This window comes from Ctenocephalides felis, unplaced genomic scaffold (assembly GCF_003426905.1).
Source record: "Ctenocephalides felis isolate EL2017-DRISC unplaced genomic scaffold, ASM342690v1 CF-g0.4_SCAFFOLD_01886, whole genome shotgun sequence".
In the NCBI taxonomy this organism is placed as follows: Eukaryota; Metazoa; Arthropoda; class Insecta; order Siphonaptera; family Pulicidae; genus Ctenocephalides; species Ctenocephalides felis.
In genome coordinates this window covers 66,780,428-66,803,695 of record NW_020538040.1, presented here as the reverse complement: position 1 = coordinate 66,803,695, position 23,268 = coordinate 66,780,428, and the positions used below count along the sequence as shown (strand labels likewise).

At 29.2% G+C, this 23,268-nt stretch overlaps 1 protein-coding gene across 1 annotated transcript in view; it reads right to left on the bottom strand.

Annotated features, from left to right (window-relative positions):
• Positions 1-23,268, bottom strand: part of LOC113378809 (semaphorin-1A) — a 32,173-nt gene that overhangs the window by 2,838 nt on the left and 6,067 nt on the right. The window contains exons 2-12 of the mRNA XM_026619415.1: positions 9,665-9,761; positions 7,256-7,364; positions 5,608-5,803; positions 4,459-4,563; positions 4,027-4,115; positions 3,419-3,560; positions 2,622-2,824; positions 1,719-1,864; positions 1,562-1,644; positions 1,139-1,370; positions 701-843 (exon numbers count right to left, since the gene is read on the bottom strand). Coding sequence (XP_026475200.1) covers positions 701-843; positions 1,139-1,370; positions 1,562-1,644; positions 1,719-1,864; positions 2,622-2,824; positions 3,419-3,560; positions 4,027-4,115; positions 4,459-4,563; positions 5,608-5,803; positions 7,256-7,364; positions 9,665-9,761 — 1,545 coding nt within the window. The remainder of the gene's footprint in view (positions 1-700; positions 844-1,138; positions 1,371-1,561; positions 1,645-1,718; positions 1,865-2,621; positions 2,825-3,418; positions 3,561-4,026; positions 4,116-4,458; positions 4,564-5,607; positions 5,804-7,255; positions 7,365-9,664; positions 9,762-23,268) is intronic.

Here is a 23,268-nt window from a genome sequence, read left to right as displayed (position 1 = left end):
TCATATGTGAATAACACAAATCTTATGTGATAAATTAAATTTAGTTTAAACTATTATTGTAGTGCCTTTATTTTATTTGTTTACTTTCCACTAATTATTTACACATTGAATGAAAGTGTTATATGCAAAATAATAAAACCACCATACTCAAAAGTGCATAAAAAAAGTAGGTGCAAGTTAGAAAATTTAAAATTTTGACGCGGTTCATTTCAAACATTATTTAATTTTCATAATTAAACAAATTGTTTTTAAGCTTACAACATTTAAGAATGTTCATTAAGGCAATGAACTCTATTGTCAAAATAAATTATCAACAATTAAGAAAAAACTGCATGGCCAACCCTTACCAAAATCTAAACAACACAATTTTCAAAATCGGTTCTAAATTATTTCATAAACAACTAATCAATGCGAATCTTTATCGAGTTTCGATAAAAAATCTTCTAAATTTTTGAAACCGGTGTAGACGTGCTTGGAAAAACTCCGACAAAAAATTAAAATTTGGTACTTGTACACATACACAGATTGAGTTGAAACATAGAGAAACAAATTGTTTATTTTTGGCTTAAACACAAACTTCCCTTTCAGTAAGGTAATAAATAAAATGCAATAATACACGATTAAATAAGACTCTTTCATAAATGGACAAACATGTATAGACTTATAGTTTATATTATTAACCAATACTAAGTTAACTTACTTATTGGGCATGCAGCATGTTGACCTGTTGCAATATTTTGATAGAATAGAGTTTCTTCGTGCCAATTTGGGTCACCATAAGCCTTACATTTTCCTTTTAATTTATCCCAGGCACAATATGGATCTTGCAATGCAACACACTCACTGTAAGAAAACAAATCCATATTAAATAAACAATAGAATATAGATTAAAAACAAATAATCAACAGTTGGGTTCACTTTTAAATATTGGCAAATATTAATGATTTAGGCATTCCATCTTGCAACAGTTGGGTTCACTTTTAAATATTGGCAAATATTAATGATTTAGGCATTCCAGCTTGCATTCTTATACTAAATTTTAGCTAATTGATTATTATATTCATAATTAACACTTTTTTTTAACAGTATTAATATTTCATTCAAATTATCATTATATAGTTTGTTTTTTTATACACACCTGCAAGAACTTATTTTATTGCTATTACATCTGTGTAGTTTGAGCGCTTGAACTTGATTATCTGCAACAACAACTAATCTTCCATCTTCAGAACCATAACTCTGCATAACTTTTAAATTTCTGATTGGCACATTTGGTGCAAATACTTGCATTTCCTCAATTACAACTGGATTAACGCGTTTACTGGAATCTGCTGCATCTGCATTGATCGCTTTTATTACCTTTCCATTATCTAAAAAAATAAAAAAATAATATGAATTATCATTATCACAATTTAACAATATAAGAATATTTCCTATTGCCTAAGACTTTTATAATAGTAAAACCTTAGGTATGTAAAATGTGTATAATTCTAATAATATGAGTAGATAGTAAATAACATTAAAGTGAACAGTCAATATTTTGTTAAATAATAGGCCTCACCTGTTCCAATAAATAATATATCATATGTTTTTCCACCTGGAGTTCTGATTTGTGGATCAACAGCAATTTGGGTGAATCGGTAACTAATAATAAATGATTGAAATTAATAAATTGAAAGCGAATCTTATTCTAAAACATTTTGAGCAATAAAACTTACTGAAAGCTAGTTCGTATCACAATTGGCTCCCCAAAGAACGTAGGAACAGATTCGTCCATTAGGGAATGCGTTTTTATGAAATTTAGAGTAGTATCTGGTAAAGACCTTGAATCATTATTGCAAGAACCAGGTCTTGGTTCAGGTACCTGAAAAAACAATTCAATATATATATATATATATATATATATATATATGTGTGTGTGTGTGTGTGTGTGTGTGTGTTTTTGTTTTTGAACATAAATCAGATGTAAGTTTTATAGGCTACTTTGCTCAAACCACTTCTCTACTACTTGGCTTTTTAGAAGGAATTCCGATAACTATTCTATATAATTATATATTATTCCTATTTATTAGAAATATGAAAAATAGATGCTAGCATAGTCTCACACCTACTAAAAGCATATGAAATCATTTTTCACATTTAGTATGCAAATTAATAAAAATAAAATAAACTGAATGTATTTTTTTTGTATTACAGCGTTTAGTAAACTCACAGTAATTAAAAGATATGAAACTAAAACACACAAAAACACATTTTATATATATATATATATATATATATATATATATATGCATATGTATATATGTATATGTATATATATATATATATATGTGTGTGTGTGTGTGTGTTGCATAAACCAGCGCAGAAGTCTCTGATTCGATTTCCGCGGAAGTTCGAAAAAAATGAATTTCATACGAATATAGCTTGCTTATCTCAGTATATAACCACTTAATATTCTTTCAAATATTTACGACGTCATTGTAAAATTAAAAGTAAAACTCTGTTACAATACATCATTTTAGCAGAAGCGTTAGTTATTTCAAATTATAATAAAATAATACAAGCCAATATAAGTTACTAATAGTTAAAATAGTATGGAAATAATATTAGTATTGATTTACCTTGGCACTATTTACTGGTAACCAATTGGAATTAAGAGCTGTTTGCTCCTTAAAGTTTCCTTCAAAAGTGTCGGTGATATCTTGAAGTGAGAACGCACAAACGGCACTACCAGATATGCTATTCGGCGGCGTTGTAAAAGTACCATAAATTAATTGAGAGGATGTACCACCATACACACCATCAATCAACTCAGTTGCAGATTCTGTAATTTTGTGAACAAAGATTCCATAAAAATTAAAAAAAGAAACTGAAGTTTCTTAAACGTGCTTTTGAATAATTTAAATTAAAAAAAAAATGCTTGTTTAAAATAATTTTATTTCACGAGTTTGCTTTATATGACAATAAATATAAATATTTACAGAAGCAAATTTAAAACCCGTAATCTATATTCAACTAAAAATAGATTAATTGATAGTCTGGTAACAATTTTTATAAATAAATAATAATAGATTGGGGAAAAAGAAATCCGCTATTTTATAGCTTTAGAATCCAATTATTTTCTAGTTGTAGTGACAGATTTCTCGTAACGTACCTATCATTAAATTTCAAATTTCTTGTTATTTGCTTGTGTTTCGTTTAATTTATGATGAGTTAAATAAACTGCAGAAGTTCATATAAAAATAGTGTTTTTTTTTCTTAAACCTAATATTTTTTATTTAAATTTATTTTAAATTAATGAAAAGCACTACACCAACCTCAAATAGAACATATCTAAACATTAAATAAAAAAGTCCAACATTTTTAAATAGCGCAATACAACATTTTGTAAATAAAATATTTACAAAAATATACTTACGAATTTCATTGAAATAAAAAGGGAAGTTTCCAGGTGCTGAACAGTTAAGTCGTGACTTTAGGAACGAAGTCCAACGGTTTCTAAATCGATGCGGTCCTCCTCTGTCATACTTGCAAACACGCGCAACACGAGAAAACACAGCCTGAAATAGTGAATTACAATATTTAATTGAATTATATAACTCATTCGCAATAGTTCCGTACATTCCATAATAAAATCAAAATATTCAGAATGCGCTGCGTTTATTTTTCACTTATTTGTATAGAAGCTTAACTTATGCTAAGTATTCAAAGCGAGTCAATAAGCAAAAAATTGTATAGCTCGTCGAAGCCGTCAACAACATATAAAATAAAATAATCTACAATATTTTTTTTTAAATTCCCATACTTCTGCAAACTCCAAGACTAAAAACTTTGTATCTGTCGTGCACTGTAATGTCTCAAAAACAAATATCAAAATAAACATTTAAATTACAAATATTTCAAATTAATACATTTATAAACATATTTGAAATTTTCAATACTTTACTAAGAATCATATTAAAAAAAAATCTATTTCACACCACATGCATTTTACTTCTAAAATATGTTGGATTAAAATTTTCGTACCTTTCCACAATTAATATATTCTACAGCAGTTTCCCGAAAGAAAAAGTAAACAAAATCGCCCTGAGTAAGCGAACTAACAAAATCGGGAGCTGAAAATTAATACAATATACATAGTTATAGATATAGGAGCACATTACATATGTATCTCTACTTAAAGCTTAAACATATAGCACCGATGATAAAAGATTGAATTTAAATACTTGATAAAAAAAAGTGTCTTCACTGTCCCCAACGGACCGCCGTACTATTTGCTGTAATTATGGTTTAATAAAATTGTTTCCAAAATTTTCGTGCATTATCATTATTGCGCAAAATTTTCAATATTCACTTTCTTTATATGCTGCTATATAAATTGATATTAGATTGTTCATCTTATTCTGAGTTAATGTTATCAATTCGCGATATTATTAATTTTTAACAATAATTACTTACCATTAAGGCTCATGGAATCATATTGTTCCGTTTGAAGAGGTTCTCTATATATGATAGGATCCATGCCACTGAAATCAGCCACAGTGCCCGTATAGAGGTCATCATCTGTAAAATTACATTATCAGTGTCTAGTAAACTGACATTTATAATATTCAAAAACTCGCCAAAGAAACAACAGAATATACAGACAAATATTCTAAATACTAATAAAAAAGTTCCCATCCCATATTTGTTTTTCTACATAAATACGAATAAATTATTTATAATTTGAATTAAAATTAAATTAAAATTACAGCCAATCCCCGTATAACACGGTTCGAGAATTGAGGACATCTCTCTTATAACACGGTACTTTTAAAGCACAGGTTCGCTCTAACACAGTTCGAAAATTGAGTCAAACTGAAATAAAATAAAAAAATACAGTAAAACTAAAAGCAAAGTTTATATAATTTAAAATTCGTGATAACGTAAACGTAATAAAACTAGGGCAAAAACACTTCATTTGACATTTTTATTCGAGCGCGTACATTCTATCAAAAAAAAGATAGAACGGTTCATAATATTTCTTAAATAAAAAGCTTTCTGATAAAATGCGCACAAAATTTCAATAAAGGTAACTTTGCATGATCATCAATAAAAAATATATAGATCTTTTCATTAAACGCAAGCAATCTCAAATAACAGATTTTGTTTACAAAAAATGATGATGATTCTGAAACTAGTGCAGAAAATACTCATAATCAGAGCATATCTTTTCAAAAAGAAAAGTTTTGCGTTGGATGGCACTTAGTTTTAATATGAAAATATCGTTTAGTTTGTTGAAAAGCAACAAATTCATTTAATATGTTTGTATTAGTATTATTTAGTATTGTTTCTTGAGAAAATTCAATACATGTATTGAATTTTACTAAAAAATATAATGTGTAGCACATTTTTTTTGAATTATTGGAAGCTAACCCCTATTTTTGTACTAGTCCTTTGTTTCGTAGAGAACATATTCGCATAACACGATAGGTTTTTGGAACGTAAGAACCGTGTTATATAGCGGTTACCAGTAGTGGTTTTCAAACATTTTCATATACGTATTATGATCAATTTTCATTGTATAATTGTTGTAAGGTCATAATTAACAAGCTGCAAATCGTTTACCTGCTATCACAGCCGTAGAGTTATGTCGCGGGTCGTAAGGGCACACAGCAAGGGCAGTCTTTTCGGATTCAATACTATAATTTCCCTGCTGTACCATATACGTGCGGCATACCGGTTTAAAAGAATTTGTACCGCAGACCAACAGTTTGTTAGGTCCTTTCATCTCTAATATGCGTACATAATTTTGACAGTTATCCTGAAATGGAGAATAACAATCAGTACATGCACTACCAAATATAGAAGAAAATTATATACAATTTAGAAATATAGAATATATTTTTTTTAAAAAAATTTGCATACAAAAGTTTTGAACCAATGACAAAATTGTTATCATATAGAGCTAAATATACCTATATTTTTATTAAATAAAAGACGTTTACATTATATTGTATTATCCTAATCAGATAATTCCGGTTAAATTTAATACATTACTTTATAAACAAGAATTTTACAACAGTATACGAGAATCAATTAGGTACATAAAATCCACACAAATTCTTATATAGCGTTATAATAGATATAATAATTCTAAATTGTAAAATCAAAACTTTCGTGGTTTATGAAACCAATGTTTTCTCTCACATAAATTATGTTAAAATCAACATAAATGCAGATTTAAAATTATGAAATTGAAACTTTGCAGCTAAGAATGAAAACAAATGCAAAAACGAAATTATCTAAATATACTGTAGTACTGTATAATGCTTTTTTACTTTGGCATATTACATAAAATTAACTATTCGTGCCTTAAACGGGTATTCTGGTCTAGATTTTTTTAGATATTTCCATAGTTTAACTAATCAAAAATTTGTGTACAAGAGAATTTTTCAAAATTTAAATTATCTTCAAAAATATGACTGTTTCCTTCCTCCGCAAAACTAAACGTATTCCTCTTGAAATTTTTACAGCCTTCTTTATAGACTTGTCTTCAGAATGTACTATGCTCATTCTCAAATTCCGATTTTAACTATTTTCATAAAATTCGAGAATACCAAAAAAAATTTTTTTCAGACAGTTGCTATTTTGTGAAAAAAACATTTTATTTAACTTGTCCGTAAATCATACGATAGTGGCATTAGTCTGGCAAAAGTACATATATTTAAACCATAAATATGGTTCAAATTCATGATGAATATAGTTAGGCGCCATTTTTTTTGAAACTCGCCACTTGAAACCGGAATACTTCCTTTGGCAAGCTGGAGAAACTTCCTATTCCAAATAAATGTATTTGAAAATCAAATTTCAATTTGATATCCGGGTAAAATGGCATAATATCAAATTGTGTTTGAACATGGTGAAAATACTAATCATTTAAATATGTTAGAATGCTTAAAAAAATCGTAATAAAAACCATAAAAAATTAAAAAATGAATATCTTTGAAGACTAAAATTCACTTATAATGTACCGGAAATGAATGGTAGTATGAAATACTAATTATATATTCATCACTAAAAAATAACAAGATTCAGTTTGATAGCTGAAATTCGATGGTCCAGTCTCGTTTTTGTAACTAACAAGTTTATTTGAAGTACTGGAATGATTATAAACTTCAAATTGAATTATACGAGTATGTGCTGAATTTTTTTCTATATTTCTTTTGTAAAATTTTGAAACGAAATTAACGTTATCGAATTATTAAATACTGACCTCATCTTTTCCCTTCATAATACACATTTTGATATCGTCTTCCGAAGAGAACCAGGTCAAACGTTGCTGCTCAGACAGGTCAGCTAAGCTGAGATTGTGCACAATATTTCTGAAATTCAAACAATTTTCAATATTACTTCTACTTCCTATACTAATATAGAATGTAATACATCAAATTCTATCGTAAAATTACTATCGATTATCTCGACATTAAGAGTGTATAAATAAATTATTTAACATCGATTACATTATTCTTGTAATGCTTCAGTTTAACTGATGGCAGAACTATCAATGACGCCTTTGATATGAATTGATATATTTAATGAACAATTTATTTATTAATAATCTGGTATTTTATTCAAGGTTAAATTTCTTGAATAAAATAAAAAAGTAAAAAACACATGTTAATTCAACCGTTTTTCCAAAATTCATGACTTCATATAATATATAAATATATATAAACTCGTATTGTGAAAACGGTGGAAGCAAAGTTGTACAGTTGTATCTAATATATATTAGATGACGTCGAAACAATGGTAACGAAATAGATTTAAAAAAGTACGTCAATAAAAAACGCTTGCTCATGCATGATGAGAGAGCACAGAATAGAGAAACCTTACTATTGGATCAAAATCTGCTACTTGCATATGTTACATCAGAGCAATGGTACATTTTTGAGAATCGCACAGTCCGAGTGTAACGAAAGTGACAAAAATCAGCAGAGGATCACCACATACTTCAAGGAGATATTCTAGTTTAATAATTTCAAGAAATTGATTATTTTCAAAGTTTAACTATTGAAGAATTTTCAAAGTATACGAGAGGATTTTTCAAAATTTAAATTATTTTCGGAGATAAGGCTGTTTGACCACGATAATGTTGCTGTTTCTTTTCTTCGCGAAACTTTAAATTCGTTTTTCTTCAAACTGTCCTTTTCGATATGATAACCATGAATTCTCAACTTCTACTGAATCGATTTACTAGAAATGTTCAAGAAGTCTTCTTGGCAGACTTCTCATCTGTATGAACTAAACTCCAAATTCCGATTTTTATGATTTTTAAAAATATTTCGAGAATATCAAAAAAAAAGCTGTAAAAATTATATTTTTCCAGACCGTCACTATTTTGTGAAAAAAAATTTACTTATATATTTATCGGATTATTTGAAGGGCTAAAATCAAGGGTATGGTCACATGGCATTTTTTGAACAACTCAACTCAACTGCTAGAATTACAACTTTTTGACTGTTTTTAATTTAATTTTTTTTGTGTTCCTTTAACATTAAATAATAACTTATTTATGAACACAGAATTCGAAACCCTCATTGGGAACAAGTACATATTGTAATGCACTTTTTATATAAATTGACATGTACGAGTAATGTTAGAGAAATGGGCAATTCTTGCTATAAAGGGTTCCATCCGCTAGACAATAATGCCAACAAGGGATTTAATAAACATTTGGATATTTGGATTTTTTGGAAAACGCACTAAAATATAATTCATAATTGTGAAACTGGAAGCGATAATATTTCTGAAAATATATATATAAGCACAGTTTTGTGTCGTCAGAATTGAGGTAATATGTTGTTTCAGGGAAAATGCCACTTACAAGTATTTATTTTATTTCGGCATACCCTCAAAATAATATAAGTATCTTGAAATTTGAGAATGTTTTATTTTTTCTTTACAAAAATTGCAATCTAATACAATGAAATACTCTATATAGGCATAACGAGTATACTCGTCAATATACAAAATTCTGCAATTTCTTCAGTACTGGTATACACGTCAATTATAGTTAAAATTTAAAATTATAATATTGTAATAAAACAAATAAATCAAATTACTTCAATTACAATAAAAATGATATTGATCAAAATCTGTATGAAACGTTTCACAACATCGATTGTCCATTTTGACACGTAAAATTGTATAATATTAATAACTAAAATAAAAATGAAAAAACATATAAAAGCAATATAGTTTAACAGCACAGTAGTACTAACCGTCTACCAAAATTGTAGGTGCTTTTGTAACACCTATAAAAGATTACTGTATAATATTAACGATTGCAATATTAATAGTGCATTATTTTACGTTATATTTTCTATAAAAATCATGTCCATTAAATAATTCAGTAAAAGAGAATTTATTACAGTACTCATGGACAAGTGTTTTTTGCAATAAATAAATTAAAAATAATAATATTTTTATTCTTAATTTTATTAATAAGATAAATTTAGTAGCGCAAAGCATCGTGCCTTAAGGCAAATTGCTGAAACTTTCTGCACCAAAAATTAAATTATTTGTACATATACTAAAACAAAGAATAAAATAATATTCATTTTTTATTACAAACTCAAAAAAAACTAATTAAGATAGTTAAAACAATGCAAAATGTATTTACCTGCCACCAATAAGTAAATTATTTCGATCTCGAAGTACTAATTTGAAAAAATCTGTGTGAGTTTCATTTCCAGCAAATTTGTAAACATCATCCGCTCCTGCAACAAAATGAAAAAGAGTTTGAAAAATACACATTCAATTGAGAAATTTGAAGATATGATTTTGGAAAGATAATTCATATCAACTCAATTTTCTTAAATGAAATGCTATTGAGTTGTTCAATGTTTTGCACTTCAAGAACACACATTAAAATGAAGGTATATTATATAGTAGAGTATATAGTAGATGTATATAGTAGAGAAATTAAAACTAAAAATGAGTGAACCTTATAATTACTATTATAATGCAAATTTATGATCAAACCAATCCAAGATCAAATCCAAGGCGAATTTAAATAAATTAAACTTCGATTGACTTGTAATTTAAAGCCACATATATGTGGGTTTTATAAAAACTTGAATGACCATTTGAATTTTATCAAGTTTCATCCCTAGATAACTTTGTATAATACCTTAAAGTGCATGTATGCTTCAAATATATTTTTCAGGCGTGGGAACGAAACTCGGATGATTAAAACCAAATAAATTTGTATTCCAATAACCCAATAGTTATCGAAAAATACAGAACTCGGTGTTGTAAATAGAAAAATACTTTAAAGTAATGTACTTGATATAATAAAATATGTACTGTGAACTAAATTTTTACTAAAGTTTGGTATTAACTCTTTCCACTCGCAAATTCCGACATTTATATGAATTTTGTCGACGGAGCGGCGGCATCCGAGTAGAAAGGGTTAATATATAATAGTCTTTAAAACAAATATACTTAAGATTTGGTTCTGCGTTATTCGACTAACTCACGGTTTAAATTTATCAATTGATATCAAAGCCAGTATTTAAAATGATTGAAATTAACGGACAAAAATTCATTTTATTATTTATTTTATTATATATTATTTTGAAAGTTCAAATAACATAAGTTCAAGAACTCAACTTCTGTAAATATCTGATCGATAATTGAATTGAAATAGTAAGTCCAGTAAATTATTGACTGGGGGTAACTCATTTAAACATAGTTCATATTTTCATAAATGAAAGGGTAAAAAATATTAAATCAAAATAAAATTGTATTATTAACTTTCCGTAGGGCAAGTTATAGTAATCGCAAAAAATCGAAAATGCAAATTTTTATAGATCTTTACGTTTCAAAACCTTCTGAACATTTTTGCATACCTTAGAAAAAATGAATGTATGTGTGTGTGTGCGTATGTGTGTGTGTGTGTGCGTGTATGTATGTATGTTCGGATACAAATATTCGTCGACGATTTCGGGAACACGGATCAACCGATTTCAATAATTCAAAAAGCAGTACGATTGCTTTGAAAAAGAGTTCAGAATTTCCAAAATATTTTAAAATAAATGATTTAAGATAGAATTATTTAATATGGTTCGAAATTCTATTAAAAGTTTCAAATCATTGATCAACTTTTATTGATTATTATTATTGATTATTTTTAATTACTCGAATTTTGAATTGCGATACGGGAAGTTCCAGCAATTTGCCTTAAGGCACGATGCCCTAATTGCCTTAAGACAAAATTCCACTTACAGCTAGTTTTACTAGATTTATTCATAAAATTAATATATTTTAAATAATTTTAACATTATTGGGGGTAATGAAATTAAGTTTTATATTTTGGAAGTAACACATTTTATGCGAATGCATATCGGACCAAGTAACCCCCGGTATCAAGGGTCCATTTCTCTGACACTACCAAATCCGATGCCGATCCGATCCGATCCGATACACAGTTATGATACAAACTGACAGGTTTGTATAAAAATATTGTAAAACATAAAATAGTCGATAATAAAACTTATACTAAAACATTTTGCAACAACATTCAGCTACTACGGTCATTTGCAGGTTGCGCAGAAAGAACTTATGGACTATTCCACGAAAACCGTGTTATCGCAATTTCAGCTCCGCGTAGTATGGAAACCGAGTTTTCAGAGTACCGCGTTATCGCAGGGTTGACTCTGTATTATATCATTCCCAATGTGTGTGCGCAAAGCATAATATACACGCCCAACTCACACTCGTTTCTCTTGGAAACCCCGTACGCCTTGGCATCGTTAAAAACACCAGAAAAGTCAGGAAAGTGAGTACAGATAATAAGTTAGAAGCTAGAAGGTATAGAGACGGAGCAGGCGACCACGAGGCGAGTAGAATGTGGGTTTTTGTGTAAGTAACTAGGGTCAGAGTTTGGAGCCTGGACCGAACTAAAATAACTAAATAATTAATTTTATAAATGTGAAGTAGAATAAGGATGTTTAAATAAGAACACTGGCGAGTACCGCGTGTAATGATAAGCCTGGATTTAAGTTAAATATTAAACTAGTGGGGTGGGTGGCATCGTGCCTTAAGGCAAATTGCTGGAACTTCCCGTACCGTAACGAAATGTTCGAGGATTACTGAATGTTTTCAAATAGATTATTATAAATATTGTAACATTGTCTAATATTTATAAATATTATATAAACTGAATTGCAGAGCTGAAATTATTTGTAAAGTATATTAGAACTATAGTCAGAATGAAAAATAAATATTTTCGATATACAAAAAACTAATAAAAAAAAAAAATGGGACATTTTTTTTTTCCAATATCGATTATTTTGTTAAGACAAGCAGAAAGTTCTTTGAATCATTTAAATCGGACGCTTAGTTCTCTCAAAAACTGCCATTTTTTACATATTTAGCTCCGTATCTTCAAAATGGCTGGGCCTGCCTTTGCCAAAAACTAATAAACACTTCTCCCAATCATTACTAATTGAATGTTTCTTAGATCATTCAAATCGGATACTCCGTTCTCTCAAAAATACGATTTCTATTTTCTGCACTCTTTGCTCCGTATCTCCGAAACGGCTGGACCTGCCTTTGCCAAAAACCAATCAGCTCTTTTCCCTATCAATAGGAATCGGATGTTTTTTGAACCATTCAAAATCGGTTGATCCGTGCGCCCTAAAACGTGACTGGAAATTTGTATCCACACATACATACACAAACACACACACACACATCCATTTTTTCTGAGGTATGCCAAAACGTTCAGAAACCTTCAAAACGTCGAGAAATGTAAAAATTTTCAATTCTGATTTTCGGCCCATTACAATAATAGAACTTACCCTACGGGAAGTTAATAAATTTCGTAATGTACTGTTTTTTTTACTGGGTGTCCAACAACGTTACAAAAAATAAAAACATTAGTTTTATTTTTCATTAAACTAATAATTCTATTTTTTATTTATCAAAGTTTGAACATCTAATTTTTCAATTAATCTAATAACGGCCAATCGGTAGGGTTGTTTATAAATGTACGTTATTAAGAAGTCATCCACAACAAGGATCGGATACTGTAGCTACTACAAGTTCGCTTGCAATAATAGCTTAACTTTTTTTTACATTTTTGTAAAACAAAATTTTCCCACTTCATTTAATTCATGATTATTCACAAGTTAGTGTATAAATGTTTGTTTTAACTTTTATACTTTATACACTTCATTAGATGTAAGATACCAAGTTCAATATCCACTGTTGATGACATTAAATTTTAAGTCGGAACGTTTGAAGTTAAAGAAATTTATAAATCTATGTTTTTTTTAGCTTCCCGTAGGGTAAGTTATTGTAATCTCCAAAAATCGAAATTACAACTTTTTGCATTTTTTCACGTTTTGAAGATTTCTGAATATTTTGGCATACCTTAGAAAAAATGGACGTGTGCGTGTGTGTTTTATGTGTCAGATGTGCTGATTAGTTTTTGGCAAAGACATGTACAGCCTTTTCGGAGTAAGGCTCACGGGCGTTTTGTTTATTTTGAGACCAAAAAGTAAAAAAGTAATTCATCACGAGTTTTCGTCTGGTTTTGTCAAATGTTATTTATTTTTAATCAGGTAAATGTTATTCTTCCATATAATTATAGTACTTTTAATATGCACAGAGATTCTGGGTATAATTCTCACGGTTTTTTTTATAAACTCATTTTATTTTGAAATTCCAAGTTGGGGTTAGTTGAGCATAGTTGCTAAACTTGTTCTGTCACTAAGACAATTACCATTAACTTCCAGAAATTAATTATTATTTTTAAGATTTAAGCTAAGTCTATGAGTAATAATATAAAGAAATAATGATTTTAAACAAAAATACTGAATATAATGGTAATATAATTCCTAAGATACTATATTGTTTTGTTGATTCTACTTTTCGTTAATTATTCAAAGAAAAGTACTAAGTTTTTTTTCTCTGTCAATAAAGACTATAAATATAGAACTGGTTATTAAAAACTTATTTTATTTTATCACTAATCGACATTGATCCTATGATTTCATTATACTTTCTTAGTGCTCAACTTGCCCCACCTATGGGGTGCATTGAGCATACTTGACTTTTTGTATTTAAAGAGCTGTAACTTTTAAATTTTACTTATTACCAAAAAATAGTATTACCACTTTTGTTAAGCGAACAACAAATCCATTAGGCCGTATAGCAATTTTTTAGACTTTTCATTGAGGAGCTATATCCGTTTAATTAAAAATTTGCTCAACTAGCCCCGCCCTACCCTAGTATTTGAGAGAACTAAGCATCCGATTCGAATGATTCAAAAAACTTTCTGCCTGCGTTGACAAACAATTGCTTTTGGAAAATTTTCTTTGTATGCCGAAAATATATCGGATTTTAATTTCAATTCTGGCAAAAGTTCTAAAGCTCACTTATATACTTTAAATAAATAATTTTAACTTTGAAATTCAGTTTATATAATTCTTATAAATATTAATCAATATTCTTCATTTTGAATCCGATTGATTAAGTTTTGTTTATTTGCTTTTCTGTAATACATATATAAACGTCGTGGTCCAATTCATAAGCTCTTATATTTTGTCTATAAAATAAGAATAATGAAAGTTACAGTATTTATAAAAATTTATTTGAAAATATTTAATATTCCTCGATTAATTCGTTACGGTATGGATAGTTCCAGCAAATTGCTTTAAGACACGATGCCATACACCACTAGTTTCTTTGATGTATCGCCCTAAAAGAACTTTATATATATATATATATATATACATATAACTTTAGTAAAATTCGATCAATACACCAACAAACAGAGAAATGTTCGCCGTGTACGAACGATAGACGTCGCAAAATACAACGAACCTATGCGTCGTAAACAGGACTCGCCGCACGAATTCTGCAGTGAGGCGCGATATTCGTAAACATTAGTATTATATTAATTTTGTGTGATAGCGTTGCATCGTACGTCACATTTTTAGGTATACGAAGAGTATTTTTTAATATTATATTGTTTCTGAACATTTTGGCATACCTCGAAAAAATGTATGTGTATGTATGTGTACTGTGTATGTATGTGTGTGTGTATGTATGTATGGGTACAATTTTTCGTCCACGTTTTCAGGCGCACGGATCAACCGATTTGAATAGTTCATAGAACATTCGATTCCTATTGATAGGGAGATGTGATGTGCTGATTAGTTTTTGGCAAAGGTAGGTCCAGCCGTTTCGAAGATACGGAGCAAAGAGTGCAGAAAATAGAAATCGAGTTTTTGAGAGAACCGAGCATCCGATTTGAATGATCTAAAAAACATTTAATTCGTAATGACGGGGAGAAGTGGTGATTAGATTTTGGCAAAGACCGTTTCGGAGATACTGAGCTAAATGTGCAATAAATAGCAGTTTTTGAGAGAACTAAGCATCTGATTTGAATGATTCAAATCACTTTTTGCTTGTTTTGACAAAATAATTGCTTCTGGAAAAAAATTATTTCAAATTATTTTTCTCACAAAATTATTTTTTTGTATATCGAAAATAATTCAAATTTTAATTTTACTTCTGGCTAAAGTTCTAAAGCTCACTTATATACTTTAAATAAATAATTTTAACTTTGAAATTCAGTTTATATAACTCTTATAAATATTAGATAATGTACATACTTCCTTACGGTACGGGAAGTTCCAGCAATTTGCCTTAAGGCACGATGCCACACACAACTAGTAGGTTTATGATGAATATCATGAATATAATTTTGAAACTTCTTATTGGCAAAATGAACATATTTATGACAATTGTCTATGTAATTGTGTATCAATATTAAACAAGTCGTCGATCTAAACATTGTTCATAAAATATAATGCGCTTGCGTAAAAATTAAATATACAATTACAAATGTATGCTTACAATGTGTTTATCCTAATTATTAATATTAATGAAAAACTACAATGTATGGTATGAGGATATGATGATGCCTACACTATGCAATATAAACATTGAAACTAATGTATTTCTAACAGAATTATTGTAATAAATATGCGTATTTTTGACGAAATCTTTCAATATATCTGGAAAATATTCAGAATTTACTTGATCCGAATTCTTATCAAGCCTTTGCCCTTCTATTCGAAAATGAACCGAATCATGCGAGTAATCCGATTTCTGACCCGCATCAAAAGATACTGTATGGGGTTTGTCATTGTAAGGCGACGTTGTGCATTCCGACACATGTGGCTTTAACTGTTCTATTACAGAGAGGCTGTAACTGAAACTGAATTCGTTCAAAAATTTTAAAATCAATGAATAAATATAGATTATTTATTGAATAATAAATAAATTTTGCAATAAAACGCATAATAATTAAGTTATTACATTCAAAATACATTTTAAGTTCATCATATGGGTTAGAACCAAACTATTATTACTCCTATGTCGATTTCGGGAACACCGATCAACCGATTTGAATAATTTAAAAAAAAAAATTCGATTCGTATTGATAAGGAGACGTGCTGATTAGTTTTTGGCGAAGGCAGATCTAACCATTCCGAAGATACGGGGCAAAAAGTGCCAAAAACGGTAACTCAGTTTTTGAGAGAACGGAGCGTCCGATTTGAATAATTCAAGAAACATTTTATTTGTATTGACTAAACAAAGAACTGATTAAATTTTTGAAAAAGCAGGTCCAGGGGTAATGGCCCCCTAATAAAAAAATGCCCTTTGGCGGTCAAACATTTCCTTAGACATATGCACATCAAATTATCAGATATCTAAGAACTTTCCTATAAACATACTCAAAGTTGTTTGTAGAATACGCTCGTCGCCTAATTTAAGAAGCACTTACAGATTTACAGTAAGTATTTATAATAAATAATCTATTTGAAATTATTCAAAACAATTAATTATTTTCATTTCTCGAATATTTTACTTACGTTACAGGAAGTTCCAGCAATTTGTCTTAAGGCACGATGCCATGCACCACTAGTTTTTATAGAATTTATACGGATTTCCGTCAATTCCGTCGCTTTCTATTACTGGAATCTTTGTAAACGATTTTAACTTCTTTTTAGTAATGTCTTCACTTATTTTCTTATTAAAAATAAGGTTTATATTTTTAGTATAATGATTGAGCATATTATTCTTGTCTTAAATTTTTTTTTTATAACTTCTGTCTTTTATTTCTTTAATTGGATCTATTGTGCTTTCAATTATTTTGTTTTCCGAATTTAGGATATTTTTAATAAATTTGTTCCTTCATTTCTCTTCTCCTTTGCTTTTTTTATATAAGTATGAAGTTTAAATGATAAAAATAATTTAACATAGCAAACATAATTTAATTATATGACCCGACTCTGCCGTTATATTATGGCAATAATATAATGGCAATGGCGTTATAATATTATGGCAATGCTGTATTACGTAGCGTTTTTCATATAAAATGATACTAAAAACTTTCAAAGATTTTCGTTATTGTTATACTAGAATGTAGCATCACTTTTAAAGAAAGAAAAATAAATTCAAGTATTTGTTGTATTAGACATTCTTTACCTATATAATTAAATGTTTATGTGTTTTGCAACCAGTCTACTATATTGATATTTTTACCCTTTTCTTTTCAATCCTTTTAATTCTTTATTTATTCAACATTATTTTTTTTAATTCATTTTCTTACTTCCAATTCTAATTTAATTTTAACTCAACATTTTTTAAATTCTATTAATTCTTTTCCTTCTATTCAATCTCCATTCTAAAAAATTTTGAAATTCATTTACCAAGAACTATTACCAATTAGTAATTGGAAATTATATGTTACTACCTAATTGTTTTTATTACAATAAATGCCGAATACAGAAATACTGGATACATACTATAATCTGTTTTCAAATCAACAAATAATCGATCCAATGCTGAATTCACCTCTAATAAATTTGTAATTTACTTTTTTATTCCTATGTATGTTTTAATTTTATCACAACTCTCTTTCTACTGAAGTTACCATTTTCCATTTTGTCATTAACACACAATTAAAATCTCCTGCTATTTTCGAATTAGTATTATTATTTCTCATAATACTTGCAATATCTTCTTCAAACAACTTTTCTCTTTCGTAACGAGCTCCGTTTTCAGCATGGACATACAGATTAATAAATTGAATTCCATCAATATTTGCACCTATTAAATAGAATTTTCACGTAAGATTGTTTGATTTAATTCAATTTCAGGTCCTATTAATATTGCAGGTAACACTTTGTTCTTCATTCAAATTTATAATACTTCCACTTCACCTTAAATTTTCATTATTAACTTCTGTTAATAAAATATCTAAATCGTTACGTTGTATAAATTTCTTATGTAATTTTTCGTTATATCTTATTCCGTTAATATTAGTTGCTGGCACTATTTCTATTATCAAAAATTTTAATTAACCCTTCTCGTACACACCTCAGCCCAGTACCGAGGTATATACACGGGGTCCAGCAGACCCCAGCGGTGTTTAAAGGCTCTCCCAAAGCAGATTATTAGCTCAATAAAAAAAAATTAGTTATGTATGGCATCGTGCCTTCAGGCAAGTTGCTGGAACTTCCCTTACCGTAACGAAATGTTCGAGGAATATTAAATGTTTTCAACTAGAATTATATAAACTGAATAGCAAAGTTAAAATTATTTATTTAAAGTATATAAGTGAGCTTCAGAACTTCAGACAGAATTAAAATTAAAATCTGAATTATTTTCGATATGCAAAAAATTTAAAAAAAATTGAAATAAAAATTTCACAACAAGCAGAAAAATTTTGGAATCATTCAAATCGAATGCTTAGTTCCCTCAAAAACTGCCATTTTTTGTACAATAAGCTCGGTATCTCCAAAACTGCTGAAACTGCCTTTACTAAAAACTAATCACCACTTCTTCCAATAATTACGAAATGAATGTTTTCATTCCAGATCATTCAAATCGAATGCTCCGTTCTCTCAAAAATTCGATTTCTATTTTCTGCACTCTTTGCTCCGTATCTCCGTAACTGCTAGACCTGCCTTTGTCAAAAACTAATCAACACATCTGCCTATAAATAGGAATCGAATGTATTTTGAACCATTCAAATCGGTTGATCCGTGCGCCCGAAAACGTGAACGAAAAATGCGGACACACAAACACACACATTTTTTTTCAAAAATTTTGCATTTAGTACTTTATTTTCCATAACTAATATACGCATAGAACATTTACCAATTATCAATGTTTTTTATCCATTAACCTACTTACTATTGGTTAAATTATACCTTCCACAAATTTAAAATCAAATCGGAGAGTATCGATTCTTTCAAAACGTGTTAATTTAATTTAAAAAAAAATACATTGCCTATGCCTAGTGTTCTGAACAAAATTGTTATTTATTCAATATATTTTTATTTGAGAACCATTCTATTCGTTTGGTAGATGTTAAATGTCTTTATTCAAACAATCTAACCTAAACAGGGCACGAAATGAAAATACGTTAGTGTAATATAACTAAAGGGTTAGTAAGGAATTCGTAGTTTTTGGATTCCACGCTGATAATTAGCAAAAATTTTCCGTTTCCAATGCTATTGTTGTAAATTTCCGTCACTTCAGTAATTAGCTATTTCCGATACTTTTTGCTGTAGTTAGGTAATGAAAATTCTTACAAAATTCATGTTTAAGAGCACCTGACAAATTGACATTTGTATTCCGAAACAGTCGACACAAAAAGTTACAAGAATTACAAACTTTTTTTTATTTATTTAATGACAGCAATCAAAACTATTAAGCGCTCTATGAACCGTTTCGAACACTTCTTAATTCGGGATTTAAGACGTTTTTAGAACGCAATCCATAGATTGCCTAACTAACTGAAATATGTATATTAATTTCAGAGTACTATTAGAAAGCAACTACACGGTTACCTTACGAATTGTGATATTGCACAGCTATTCCCACAAAATGCGATTTTCACTTGATATGAGATTATATTTGAGATTTATAACCTCAAGTAAAAATTTGACATCAAACTGCCTGATATCGAGCTTGGCCGAAATTGGGATCGAACCCGGCTAGTTTGTGCTACCCCCCGTCCTTACCGATTACGCCATTTCTGGTGCAAAAACATAAAATGATATTTAAAAAACTAACAAACCGAATCTTAATACGGCTCCACATGCAAAAAGCAATTTAAAGCATATTTTAGTTTTATTATATTATTATTGTTGTTCTATTGCGTCACTATAACACAAATTCATTATAAGTATTTGGTTTTAATATTTTACGAATGGATTCGCTCTCAGTGCTCCGTCCAATAAATTACAATTTATAATAGAGGGCGAACGACTTGATTCGAATTATTGGTAATAAGTACATATAATCATACATACACTTACTAATATATTACATACACACATACATATACACGCATGTATATATATATATATATATATATATATATATATATTGTACATATAAATTATTTTGAATTATTCAAAAACCAAGATCGAAGCATCGGATTTAAATGACTCAAATCCTTTTGCTTGTATTGCCGAAACGATTGATTTTGGAAGAAGCAGAAAAATTTTCAATATATTTTTTTTCATTATCGAAAATAATTCGGATTTTAATTTTAATTTTAACTATAATTCCAAAGCTCACGCCCATACTTGAGATAAATACCTTAAACTTTGCAATTCAGTTAATTAATTCTTAAAAATATGAGATAAAATCCTTTATTTTAACTCCGCTTGATTTAGTTTAGTTTATTCACTCTTCATATAAACGTCATCGTCCAATTTATAAGCTCTTCTATTTTGTCTATAAAATGCAAATAATGAAAATTACAGTATTTATTATAATATATTTAAAAACATTTAATAATATCGAATATTTCATTACGGAACGGAAAGTTCCAGCAATTTGCCTTAAGGCATGATGCCATACACCACTAGTTCGATACCGTTTATGTAGTATGATTTGTCCCAAAATTCGGCTATCATCTCTTCATTCGATGAAAATTTCTTCACAGCGAGGGCTTCCTTTTGGGGTCTAAAAACAAGAAATGACCGCTGGGGGCAGTTCTAGGATATACGCTCCAACAATGTTATACAATAGTCATATTGACCGTCTGGCCTTTTTCAAGACGGTTGATATAAATTTATTCCTTGCGAATCCCATAGAACGCCATAACCTTGGGAGCTGATCGATGCATTTTTCCTGGTTCATTGCATTTTGCAGAAAGCTTTCTCAAAACCAAATATTCGTGAATGAAGTTCTATCTTCAGAGTATCAGCTATCTCGATCAACTGCACTAATTCAAAATTATTTTGTGAAGTTTTTGTATGTCTTCGTCGGTAACCACATCCTATGCGCATTGTCTTCAGTACTCACATAGCCAGCAAACCACTGTTTAATGGTCATATCGTTTGGTGCAGAGTCTGGATAACATTCATCAAGCCACATTTCTGGATATCATCAGCATTTTTTCCAATAAAAAATAATAAGCACACAAAATTACTTGTTATCCATTTTTTCAAAATAACAAAAATAGCTACACTCAAAATGCTACCCCTACCCTCAAAACCCACAAACCACAACAGTTTGAAAGTTGGTACTAACTAAAAATGATATGTATTTAATTATACTATTGGCACCGTCTCACAAAAACGGAACGAAATTTTTAATTTGTGTTTTTTAATTATTTTATTTAATACAAAAGCACTCTCTGAAATTAATATTGTCTTATTGCAGGTCTCAAAAGTATTTGTCACATACTAAAGATGTTCAACTTGCAGCAATAGTCGTTGGCCAAATTGGCTAATCTGTTTAAAAATATAGTTATACACCATAGATAAGTATAAATGTTATACACATATTATTTTAAAAATTTGGTGATTTTTGTTATTCGGCTTGATCAAAAATCTTGCTTTGGCACGATTAAATCAACTTTGGCTATAAGTACTTATTATTTTAGTCGCCCATTCACAATCTTATAGGAATATAAATAAATCAAAGCTGTTGTTTCTGCTAATCAACGTTGCATTCAACCAAATTTTACAGTAAGCAAAATTTGACACGTGTTTCCCGAAATTAAACAGTAAGATATTCAGCCTCATTGAATTATCATGCTGTGTCGGAAAACCAGAATACCGAATAATAATCTAATATTGAGAACTAATTGTGAGTAAAATGTAGTAGCCAAAATCATGCATTTTTAAGATTTTTTTACTCGAAATTTTTCAAAAATAAAATTATCAAGTATTCTACCTGTGACAACGATTTTCACTTGGAAATATAGATAGCAATATGTTTCCAAGTGAAAATAGCCCTTGTGATGAAACTTGTCAACACACTTTAGTACATTTTTGTTAAAGGAGGACCTCTCAAAGTCAACCAATTTTAAACATTTTGAACTCATATAACAACAAAAAGTTTCAATTCTTGAAAACTTGAAGCAATTGTGTTATTGTTATTTGTGGTCCTAAATATTATTTTCGGTTAAATGAACAAAATTAGTGAAAATTAACTAAAGTAACCGCAAAGTGGTCATAATTTGACCAAAGCTAGGTTGCACTTAAATGTTTTGAAGTTCCAAACAACGTGAGATACTTTGTTTCTATTTTTTTTTTTTTTTTTGAAGACAGGTAAGGTCAATAATATCACCCTGTTTAGGTTTGACGTCAATGTCTAGGACACCCTGTATACAATAAAAATTACGTTTACATAAAATTGAAGGCTTAAAAACAGTTACAAAATATATACCGTTCTTGCGATGATTTGTTACCAGTTTGCAAAATAATTTCATTATACTTCCCTCACACAAGCCTTCGTTCCTATTGGCAAAAAACCTGAGGCAGTAACCTCTCAGGGTTAGGAAGAAACGGCTTTACGGAACACAATGTCCACTTAGCGAATTTAGAATTAAGATTCCTTCTGTAAGGACATAGTTCATAGCAGATAATACCTCGTTAATCCTAACAAACAGCTAAACCTTTCTAGATTGGCTACTGTTTTCGTCGGCTAATCCACCGTATCCGTGTTCACATCGTGATGCCATAAGTGATTCAATTCTCGTCACCAGTCACCAGTCGTTCACATTTTTTTTCTTATAAATTACAATCTGTCTAATTAGAAAGATATTGAGTAATTAGTTTGACAAATGACATAGAATTTTAAAATGAAAACCCAGTGGTTCACCTTTTATTAATGTACTAAATTATATCTTACTTATATTGGTGTAAGTCGTACAGAAATAGGTCGATTTTG